At 39.0% G+C, this 12,039-nt stretch overlaps 1 protein-coding gene across 2 annotated transcripts in view; it reads left to right on the top strand.

Annotated features, from left to right (window-relative positions):
- The window catches only part of RYK (receptor like tyrosine kinase), an 87,362-nt gene that overhangs the window by 32,380 nt on the left and 42,943 nt on the right, over window positions 1-12,039 (top strand). For both annotated transcript variants that reach the window (XM_032333530.1, XM_032333520.1), the window contains exon 3: window positions 10,396-10,495. In XM_032333530.1, the coding sequence (XP_032189421.1) occupies window positions 10,396-10,495 (100 nt within the window). The remainder of the gene's footprint in view (window positions 1-10,395; window positions 10,496-12,039) is intronic.

The following is a 12,039-nucleotide window of genomic DNA, read 5'->3' as shown; positions in this document are numbered from 1 at the left end:
AATTACTTTTAGAACTGTTGAGACTTTGTAGATCTACACCCCAAAGTAATCATTGTTTATAGTTTGGTTTACTTCAAAACTCATTAAAAAAAATTTTTTTAAACAAAAAGGGGATTTTATCATACCTATATTGTATGATATAGGTATGATACTCTTACTCTTACTTACACTAGACTCTTTTTTCCTCTTACTTACACTATATTTTGGCATCTTTCCATTTCTCTACTATTTAACTTGTCTTTAATGGCTTGATAGCACGATATTGTATGGATATATGATTATTTCTTAAGTGCCTCATTGACACATAGATTTTTGATAGCATTTCATTATTTCAAACAATGCTTCCTTTCACTGTTAGAGATAGTTTACTTCACTTCATCTGGCAGGCAAAATCCATGGTATGGGGTTGGGGTTGGGTTCATCTTTTGTTGCTGTTTCTACTTGTTATTGATGAATATAGAAACAAAATATATGTGTGCGAATGTGTACTTGGGTGTATGTATGTATGTATATGTAGGTGTGTATGTATACATACATTGAGAAATTTTTGTGCACTTGTAGTTATTTTCGAGTAGTAATTTGTCACCAAGTAGTGAAATTGCAGGGTCAGAGTGTGAGTTTTCAAAATTTTGGTAAACATTGCCAAGTTATATCTCTCTTCTCTCTCTCAAGATGGTACCAGTGAACCAGCACTCCTTATCAAATGTGTAGGGGTGCTTACTTCTTTAATTCACTTATTAACACTAAATATCTGAAGTATAGTTGTTTGCTAATCAGATGAGTAAAAATGGTTATATAACTATTATTATTATTACAGTTGACCCTTGAATAACATGAGGGTATATTAGGTACTGTTATGGTACCAGTGCCCCCCCATAGTCGAAAATTCATGTATAACTTTTGACTCCCCCCAAACTTAATTACTAATGGTCAGTTAACGCATATTTTATATGTTATATATATTTGTAATTCTTGCAATAAAGTAAGCTAGAGAAAAGAAAATGTTAAGAAAATTATAAGGAAGTAAAAATCCATTTAGGGTATTACAGTATTTAAAAAAAAATCCATGTAAATGGACCTGTGCAGTTCAAACTGGTGTTAAGTATCAACTATATATATATAGATTGAAGCATACATTACAGAAACATTATACGCATATATATATAGGCATGAAAATATAGCTGCAGTAATGCGATTAAAGTTGACTTAGCTTGGATTCTTGGTAAAACATATATGCCTCGTCGTCTGGAGCACCTGAACCATCCAACATTGCTGCCTTGGGGTATCCAAATATGGGCCTACTTTTTTAGTGGTGGGTTGATATCTTTATGGTAAAAACTGCAAAACAGAGATCAAGAGTGAAAATTCATGTGAAACAATTACATTTAGTAAATGGAAACCTGGATATGCTGAAGTGCCAAAAGGTACAGATAATTCAGAAAAAGTTCACATGAGACATTTTAATCTGAGATATGTTGATTTCAATGAGAGGCACCTGAAATCTTCAAAGAAACTGTGCTAACACATTTTCCAGTGTTCTTTTATAACATTATGTGACCTTATTATTTAGGGGTGGGGTGACTTTTGGTTTTGATATAATTTCCAACATAAAAATTACAAGAATAATAGAAAGAATTCTCCTATATCCTTTATCCAGATTCACTGATTGTTACTGGTTTGCTTCATTTGCTTACTCTATCATTCATTCTTCTCCCACCCTCACGCACACACAGTTTTTTTCTTAATCTGTATGAAAATGAATTGCAAGCATCCTGTCCCTTTAGCCTTAAATAATCAATGTATATTTTCTAGGAATAAGGGCATTCTTTATATAACCAGAGGACAGTGATCAAAATCAGGAAACTTATTAATATTAATATAGTACTGTTATCTAATGTACAGTATTCACATTTCATCAGTTATCCTGATGTTCTTTATAGTTCTTTTTTCTATCTGATTCAGGATCATGCAGGCAGTTGATGTACCTTTAGTCCTCTATTAATTTGGAACATTTCTTTGGCCTTTGTGTACCTTGACCTTGACCTTTTTGAAACACACAATCTAGTTATTTTGTAGAATGTCCCTCAGTTTGAGTTGTCTGAGGTTTTCTTGTGATTAGATTCAGGAACATCTCTTCGTTAGTAACACCACAAAAATGCTGTCCTTCACAATGCACATGATGTCAACTTGTCCCGTTATTGGTGATCTCTGATCACTCAATTCACGGATTTCTCCACAGTAAAGTTTTCTCCTTAATAATGAATAAGTAATTGTAGGGAAATTTTGTGATACTAATTATTTTAAAAATTCCATTCCTTATTAATGCTTTCAACTACTAGTTTCTACATCTGTGTTTAGAATTAGTTTTCACTTTTTAGCCAGTGTTGTCAAAGAGATTAGTATGTTCCTTCTCTCTGGAAGAGTCAGATCCACATTTGGTAAATATTTGGTGGGAATGTTGTAGAGGGAATGGAAATTCAAACATTTGTGGAGTAGCTGGTCTTGAATTTTAAGTTCCCTTGCTGCTCTGAGATTCTGTGTTCTGTGAACATCTTTCAGTCAGAGAAGCTTCTTATAGTCTCCAAAAAATTGATATTTAATCCTTTGTTACTTTTCCTACTTATAACGTTGATGAATATAAAAACAAATGATACGTATATTTTGAAGTAGTGAAAAATCTAATGAAATAGAAAATCTACTATTCTACTAACCTTGACTAGGGTGTGATTATTTCTGGGCCCACTTAAGGAAAAATAATGATACATCATGAGAATGGTTCCTGGGTAAGTATATGGGTAGTAACTTGTGAAGAAAAAGGCAGTGTGGCATGTGGCAGTTAGAACTGAACAGATTTAGGGTGCCTGGGTAGCTCAGTTGGTTAAGCGCCTGCCTTCAGTTCAGGTCATGATCCCGGCATCCTAGGATCAAGTCCCACATTGGGCTCCCTGCTCAGCAATGAGCCTGCTTCTCCCTCTCCCTCTGCCTGCCATTTGTGCTATCTCTCTGTCAAATAAATAAATGAAATCTTAAAAAAAAAAAGAATTGAACAGATTTAAACCTCTTAATCATTGCTTTTCAGATATACACATACATTGGATGTTTTTATTTGGAGTGAGTTTCAGGGATCTGATATTGCTGATAGTGGATGTCTGAGGAGTTTTAAGAGCCTGTCACAGGAGGAAGTTGGAGTGGAGGAGAGGAGAGAGGAAAGGGTTCAGATGAATAAATATATATATTCATGTATGTATATGTCTTTGTGTATATATACACACATAGACACATATATATACACACATACACATTTGTATATGTATATATATGATGTGTGTATACACACACACACACACACACACATATTTGTACTGTCCTGGGCACAGGTTGGGTCAGGAGGTGCCCTGGTATAGTCTATGGTCTTTTCAAATTCTTCATGAATAATTTCTAAACTACTTCTTTGTCAGGTTTTACATGTCATCATTAGTGCACATTGAACTACTGTTGCTGGTATGATATTCCTGGTAAGGCAGAAAGATGTTCCCTGACTTGCTGGAGGGCATCACCATCTATTTACACATCTAGCCAGAATCCTAGAAGGGGTCATACAGTTCCGCTATATCTGCCAAGTCCATTTGACTGTCTGTGATAATTATACCTTAAATTCATCTTATTTCTGGACCTGATGCCCCATCTGTAGTTTGGGCCTTCATTGTTTCTTAACAAGAGATGGAAATGGTTTTCTAACCAGTCGTCTTGCCTCTGGATTGACTTCTTGCTGTGCTGCTGCTCCACCTCACCCCACATGCCCTACCCACCCAAACTACTTTAGGGCTCTCAGTTGCCACCAGAATAAAGTTCTGATTTCTTAGGAAGCCTTTATGATCTTGATTCTGCCTTTCTTTTCTACTTCCTTTTCAGCTAGTTGACTAGGGCCATTTTGTTTGGTAATTTTTTGAATGTCCCGGAAGTTACATTGCTGCTGTTTGCACTGCTAGAAATGCCCTTTCCCCATTCTTTACCTCATGAACTCCTGTTCATCTCCTAAATCTCAGACCTGGTGTCACCTCTCATTTGGCTGTGTCAGGTGCTCCTTTCTGTACCCACGGCACCCTTGTCTTTCCTCCCTCATAGCCCTTGTCATACTCTAAGAGTATTGTAATGGTTGATCTTTTCTATCTCCCTTCTAGATGGAAATCACTTCAGAGGGAGGATCTTCTTTTCATCTGTCTCTGTGTTCCCTGTGCCTGGTGTATAGCACCTGGCACTTGGATACAGGTGTTCTACTGACTGCAGAAGAGATGCATAGGTAGAAGCCACAGGGCACAGCTCAACAAACAAGGGTCTTCTGAGTAGTTAGAGCTTTTTAAAGTTGGAATGTATTAGGAATGGGGAATTTCCCGTTTCTAGATGTGTAAAACATAGGCTGGGTACACTTGACACCAGTTGTCCAGCTGCGATTTGTCAGGTATTTTACTGTGAATAAAGTTATAAATTTGGAGACATGAAGGGAATTCACAGATTGAGTATATAGCTAAACTAATTTCACAAGTTCATCTGTAACAGGATTTACAACTTAGGGGAAAGTAATCATCTTTTATCTTAAAATATTTTATAATAAAAATCCAAGGAATATGTTTGTGTTAATCCAGTTTCAGGCTTTGGCCACCATTGCAACTCCTAATCCCGACTTTAAGTCATAATCTCTTTGGTAATTTTAGCACAGTTGAGTAATTGAACTTCATTTGTTTTAAAAATTGATCTTTTGGGTAATGATGTATACATATGGTACAAAATTCAAAAGGCATAAGACGTATACAGTGAAAAATAAGTCCTCTTAACTTTGCTGGTACCATCCCTAGCCAATCTAGACACTGAGTTGCCCTTCCATTGGCAACCACTGTTACCTGATTCCTGTCTCCAATTCTAAAGATAGTCTGTACACAGATAAGCATTTTTGTGTGTGTGTGTGTGTATTTTAACAAGTAACATACTGCATACTTTCTGCAGTTTGCAGAGCACTGAACAACATATCCTGGTAAAGTTTCTCTGTCACTGCAGATAAAGTTGAATTTTTTTTCTTTCAAATCACTTAAAAATACATTCATGTGGCTATAATTTAGTTTATCCATCAGTTATTAAGAGAGAAAAAAAAATAAGACCCAGATTTGGGAAGGGGCTTGCTTAAGGTAGTAGAAGCAAAAGACAAAGGAGGTAGAGGTGTCTTGAAATGGGAAGGTCACACAAGGGGCAAGAGAGACATGGCTTCTTCACCTGAGAAGACACAAAGTTCTTCACCTGATTCCCTTGGCCCTGGGATGCAATCATGAACTTTCTGGAGGAAGGCCACAGCTCCTAAGTGCTAACATGTTATCAGAAATTCTCAGTTCTTACTTTTTAAGGTATGCTGGGAGGTAAAATATTTGCTTCCAAAGATCTCTAGGCTCTCCTTGATATGTCCATTCACACTGTTGATATTTTAATACTAGTTTACACACATCAAAGATTTTGCCAATAATGTTGTTTTTCAGTGTTTACTTGGTGGTTTTGTCTTGCCAAATAGACTGTGGTCTTCTGAGAGGCTGAAGCTGTCTTATTCTTGACATTTGTGTCACATAGCCTTAGTGAGTAGTTGTTAAATACTATTGGTTAATTGCATTTGCAGGTGGGATGAGAACTCTGGTATTTCTTCTCTTTCACAAGACAACATGATTAAAAAAAAGCCAAGACTACTGGGTGGTTTTAACAAATAATTAGTTTCTTGTATGGTCCAGAACATTCTCTGATATCTGGGAAAGAAGCATGCCACTGTATCTGTTAAGGGTCAGTAGATATTTTAGGTATCTGGAAGGCAAAAATATACCAAAATATAGCAGAATATTCCCCCAACTCATATCCATTCTGTAACTGTTCTCTGGTTTCAGGAGTTCTTCATCCTTGTTAGGACGGTCTGCAGGGAACTTGTCCAGAGTTCCTATCGCAGCTCCAGGGGCCAGAAAGCATTATCTCCTGCAGAGTGGGATTTCTGTGAAAAAGGTAGCACTTGTGGTGAATTCAGAGAAATTAAAAAGGTATATGGCTATAGGCAAATTTTTTCACTTTAAATCTGTACCTCGTTCCAGAAGGAAATTGCTTTACTTATCAGCTGCCTATTTGCAATTGCCATTTGTTTCCAAGTAAGGGAAGATTACCAAAAATGTTTATTTTTTAGCTTTTTCAAATATTTACATTTTCTCCGACTTCTTTTCTGAAATATTTTGGCTCACTCTTTTTTCTGATAAACAATTGCTGTTCAGATTTCCTTTGTTCCAGTATATTATGAATGTTAGCTTTAGAATGGATCTGTTCTTCAAAGGATCACTGGCAAGTGAGAGATCGATATATGGCAAAATAAAGAAAATTGGACAGTGATAACTGGCAGTTTGTTCTCTGCCCCCAGAAACTGCAATTAAAAATTAATATCCTAAGGATTTCAGAGAGAGGAGAATCACCTTGTGAATGCCTCACATGTTTAGGTAGTCCCTCAGAAAGGGATCCAGTGAAGAGTAGTCTTCTGTGCTTTCATACTCCTTATTCCTCCAGGCTGCTTTTCTAGCCAGAGGGCCAGCCTTCTCAGACCTCCTATCCAGCTCCATTCACAAGCTTATTTCTCTCCCCCTTGCCTCTCTGAGATACTCGGTTGCTAATCTTGTCCCCTGCCCTCTGCATTGCCATTAGGGCCTTTGACCCCGTTTGCCAGTCTCTGTTTTCCTAGAAGTTTTGGTCCCTGGTTAGCTGTACCTCTGCTTATAATAACTGAGACCTAGAATAAAAGAATAAATGTAGGGAAACATGCATTTGGCCTTGAATCTGTTAAGTTTGAGAGCTGTAAGATTATAAAATATATGCGTCTAGTAGGTAATTGGGCATATTGGAGAGATTGAAGGTATAAGAGAGTGAGAGACCAGTGGGTGATACGAGATCCCATCAGTGATGAAATAGACTAGAACATATTATACTCGGAGAAGAGAGCTTATTTGGAGAAGAGGATATAGCTTTCCATGGGACTGGAGTGCAGAGGTTGAGTGCTCTCACAGACCTCTGGTGCTGAAAAGAATGACAGAAAGGAGGTTACTGTGGGCTAGCTAAAGGAGATGAGGACATTGTCTGAAGAGTGAGGAAGTGGTGAGGGCAGCAGGTGGTGAAGTGGTGAGGTCCTGTGATATTTGAAATGAGTTGACTAGGGAGGGAGAGGAGTCTGTGAAGAAGGGCTTGCTGACAGGTTTAAGGGCCAACCCTGAGCCTGGAGGTCATCTTTGTATAAAAGCACCCTTCTCTCCAGGGAAGTGAAATCCTTCAGCAATGGGAGATATGATCCTCCAGCAGTGCTGGGCAGGAGTAGAGTTAGAGATTGTTAGGGTGCTGGTGCACCCCTTTGAGGTATGAGGGTGCCAGTATGAGTGTGTCAGTAACATAGTCACTTTTGGAGCCCAAACCCTGGGAGGGTGAAACCAAGTCACTGGCTGAGCTGGAGAGGAGGGGAATAGCTGAATTGGCCATTGCATTCCAGCTCTGAGCACAGCTCTCGGCTTACAGATGTGCTTCATAAATGTTGGCTGAATCAGAGCGGTGGAGACAAAGGACTGGTTTTGTAGGGATCAGAAATAGTGATAGGATCTTTGATTGGGTGGGATTTGTGCATTTTTTCTGGTTCTGGAGTAATTCTTTATTATGTAGCAATACTGAATACTTAATATTGAAGCCACCAGGAAGATGCCAGGAGACAAAGTGAACCAAGGGCCAAGACCTCTAAAAAAGTTTTTGTCTGTTGTTGAAGTTGATGCTATGAGAAATAGCCATCTTGAGTAGAATTCGTGAGCTTCAGGATATAGGGGATTTTGTCTAGACCTAATGATCCTAAAAGAATGCTGACCCTACTGTCTGGGCCCTGAGGGTCAGGTGTTTTAAGAATTGAATGATAGGGGAAGAGAAGACTTCTGAGGAAAGCCAGGTTGCAGGAGAAGGTGGGGAAGACAATTTTTGAAAAGCCTAACAGTGTAGGAGGCAGTTTTAGAATAGTGAGGGCCCTGGGATGGAAGACAGAACAGAACGGCTACAGCAGTGTTCTTGGCAGAGCACAGGAGGCTTGTGTCAGAATGTTGGATCAGTAGTAAGCTGGTGCTTATGGGGAATGCACTGGGGCCGTAGGGTAGCTATTCTGGAACGACTGATGCCACTGGGGTCTGTGGTTATCAGAGGGACCTGTGCCAGACTGATGGGCGTGTTGTATTAATTATCCTACTTGATCCTCCTAATGCATTGTCGTAGCCCCATTTTACAAAAACTGAAGCTCAGAAAACTTCATTTATGTAAGGGTAACATAGTCTCATGGGTCCAGTACAATTCTTGCCTAATTTCTTTTGTGTACTTGCCCTTCATGTGATGCCCTATTGAAAGATAGCATGGATTTAGGAATATAGCGAGTCCCTTTTCTTAGTCGTTTGAGTATTGCTGGAAAGCCTGCTCCTTCTTGGCCCAAACTCAACCACGGTGTAGCCAGCTCTCTTGCACCCCCTGGTGGCAGTCACAGTGTTGCGACGTACTAAGGTAAGCGTGAACACTTTCTAGCTCAAGGTACTACTAAGTCAGTGATATGCAGCACCAAGAACATTTTTCTGTGTTGTGAATGTGGCACTTGAACAATTGCTTGTATGTGTATCTTACTGCAAAGTAGTACTATGATATTTGTATACCCCTACAGTGTTCAGGGACATTCAAGTATGAAAGTGTGAAAAGAGACCCACTTATAGGGGGAGTTAAGTTCGTTGGCATGAATGCTTCTTATCCATGGGTGGACATCCTTTGCCCCAGCCTATCCCTTTCTCTGTAAACTAGGATGATACTTTTTTCTTGTTTCTTTTCATCTTTGTTATATCCCATTTCTTTGGCTTTTTTCATTAGCATATAAACACATTTATTTATTTAGTTAGTTACTAAATTTATTTATTTGAGAGAGAGAGAGAGAATAAGAGAGAGAGCATGAGAGGGTCAGAGGGAGAAGCAGGCTCCCTGCTCACTCCCTGCTGAGCAGGGAGCCCGATGCAGGACTTGATCCCGGGACTCCAGGATCATGACCTGAGCCGAAGGCAGTCGCTTAAACCAACTGAGCCACCCAGGCACCCAACACATTTTAATACCTCCCATTAAAGAAAGAAAGAAACAAAAAGCTCAGAATCTGTCCTCACCTATCCCCCTCCCCAAAACTGGTGGTTTTTCCTAGTTAAGTTTATTAAAGAATGATTTCGTAAACCTCCTTCCTACCACTCTTTTCCCAACCCATTCATTGCTCCTTGGCTTCTGCCAATTCTAGCTCTTCACCAAAACCAGCCTTGTGACCACTGAGTGGGAGAGGGGCACTGTTCTTATCAAGACCCCAGCAGGTTGTACAAAGAATAGTGTGAAATAAAAGTCCTCATTGAAGGCCGTGAAGGTGGCAGCTGTTCCGGATTTCAGCTATTGTTTTACAGTCTGAGTTGTTTCTTCCGTGACCATCAGTCTAGCAATAGGACAGTATTTGTTGATGCTGGTTAATTTATTATTTTTTTAAGATTTTACTTATTAATTTGACACAGAGAGTTAGTGAGAGAGAGCGAGCACAAATAGGGGTAGCTGCAGGCAGAAGGAAAGGGAGAAACAGACTCTCTTCTGAACAAGGAGCCGGATGTGGGACCCAGTCCTAGGACCCTGGGATCATGACTGAGCCACCCAGCCACTATGTAGGCCAGGTATTGATAGTTAATACTGGTGTTCCAGTTATATCTTTGTAATCACTTCTTTTCCTTTCCGGATTCTGAATTACTTGAGAAATAGATGCAGAAATTAGATGGGTATCCAAACATAAACTTTCTTTATGGTGAGAGCTAGACTAGAGATATTCTATGAGAAATTTGTGCTTTGTAATCTGTGGAGTGGGTGGATCTGCAGAGTAGAGCTTCCTCTGCCAGCCACGTGGAAGCCCTCAGAGCCTGGCATTTATCAATCAGAGACTCTGTTGGTGACTTGTCAGTGGTCTGTAAAAGACACATCTCAGCAACTTGGCTCTTCATATCTATCTCTCCAGGGCCGATCTGTCAGTGGCTGTGTAGTCGTCAGCAAGATTTCTGAATCCTACCTAGAATGCAGTTCCTAAAGGAGAGTGATAGTACTGTTCTGGACGTGAAATAGAGGGTGACTTACTGGGTTGGGTTTTGATCCAGTTGAAAATTCCTAGGACTGCTCCTGACAATTTGAATTTTATTATAGCTAGATTATTTGTACATAGAAAGACTCATGCATATACTAGTTCATGAGCTAATAAGTGAAGTCAAACTGTTAGTGTCCTTTCTATTATCACAGATTCAGTTTGTTTATTTCCACATTTTACAGGTTGAATATAAGCTGGGATTCCAAGTAGACAATTTTGTGGCTATGGACATGCCCCAGGTCAACATTTCTGCTCAGGGGGAAGTTCCACGTACTTTATCAGGTGAGTCTGTAAGAGTTAACATACTGTCTTCAGTTGCGTCCCCCCCATATCCCAAAAATAACAGTTTAATAATTGATGTGTAGTGCATCTTACTTGGTAGGTTTAAGATGTGTAAATACTTTGGAAAGTAATTTTTGAAAATGCTGATTATTTTCAGTGTGTTTTAAACCATTTTGTCTTTTCCATCCCTTCCAGAGCTGTCTGTGCTCACTTCTTCCTTGTCTCCTTTTCTGCATTGCTGGCCTTGGCCTCCACATGGTTCTTTGTGTCTGGTCTTGTTCCTCTTTGACTGATTGCCACACATGGCATAGATCATCACTGAACACTCATGTCTGACCTAATGACATCAGGCCCATGAGGGCCCCCTATCAACTGAGTACATTGCAGACTCTCTGTCCAGCCATTGTGCTGTATGTTTATCCTCTGGCCCTGTTGTTGCATTTGCCCCAGCATTCCAGGGACACCATACTACATGCAGTTTTGACATCCTTGCCTTTGCATGTGCCGGTCTGTGTATTTGGAACCACCCGTTCCTCTTTTCTGCTTATTAAACTCTCATTCATACTAAATATTCTTCAAGACTCAAAATCTGTGCTGTCCTTTTCTTGCTTCCTTCTCTCCCTCCAGTTCTTAACTCTTTCTTCTGTTCTTCCTACCCTGTAGGATCTTGTAATTTGACTGATTTTGAACTGATCCCATTATCTTGTAATTCTTTGTGCTTGTCTCTCCTTGCTGCGGTTGGCTACCCTGAGGGCAGGAGCTGTCTTTTTCAGCCATCTGCCCTTGGTGCCCAGTACTGCCTCTGCACAGGATGGTCATATAATACATGTCTGACGAAACAATTTAAGTGTCACATATACCCCAGTTTAACTACTCTTGAGCTAGCCTTTTGAGAAAGGCTCCTGAAGATGTGAGATTTTAAGGAAAGCCAACTGAACTTCTTCAAACTTAAAAGTATAAGCTGTCATCTGTTATTAGTGACATACACTAAGCTTTAGGAAAGTATAGGGAGGCTTGCTCATATTTACTGGTCAATTTCTATGTAGATTATTAAAGCCAGTTTCTGTTTAAAGAGATTTTTGGTTTTTGTTTTTGTTTTTAATTCATAGTTGATTAATTTATCAGGTTTATCAGTTCACAGGTTTATATTTAATCTCTTAATTAAGAGCAATACATAATTGCATTTTGATCTTAAATTGTCTCTCCTTTTTTTTTTAAAGTAATTGTTGTTTCTGTTGCTGATGTGACTGGTAAGGTAGCAGGGTTTGCCCTACTCTGTAGCTTTGCTATATTATAATAGGACTTATGAGACAAAGTAATCTATTAAAAATCATGAGCAAAAGTTGAAAATAATCTTTTCCTTTATGTCTTGGCTTCTTTAATGATAACTTTTATATCTATAATAAATGAAGAAATAATGTCTAAAGCTGTGTAGTCTGAAAGTAAGTTCTCTGAAAATTTCTGTTTAGTATTATGTAAATGAACTATTTTTAGTTTTATGCAACAAAAATAGAGAGTTCTGAAATACTTAGTAGGTATTAATG

This window comes from Mustela erminea, chromosome 1, assembly GCF_009829155.1.
Source record: "Mustela erminea isolate mMusErm1 chromosome 1, mMusErm1.Pri, whole genome shotgun sequence".
Classification (NCBI taxonomy): domain Eukaryota; kingdom Metazoa; phylum Chordata; class Mammalia; order Carnivora; family Mustelidae; genus Mustela; species Mustela erminea.
Note: the sequence above shows the minus strand (reverse complement) of the source record. Positions and strands in the feature narration are given on the sequence as shown.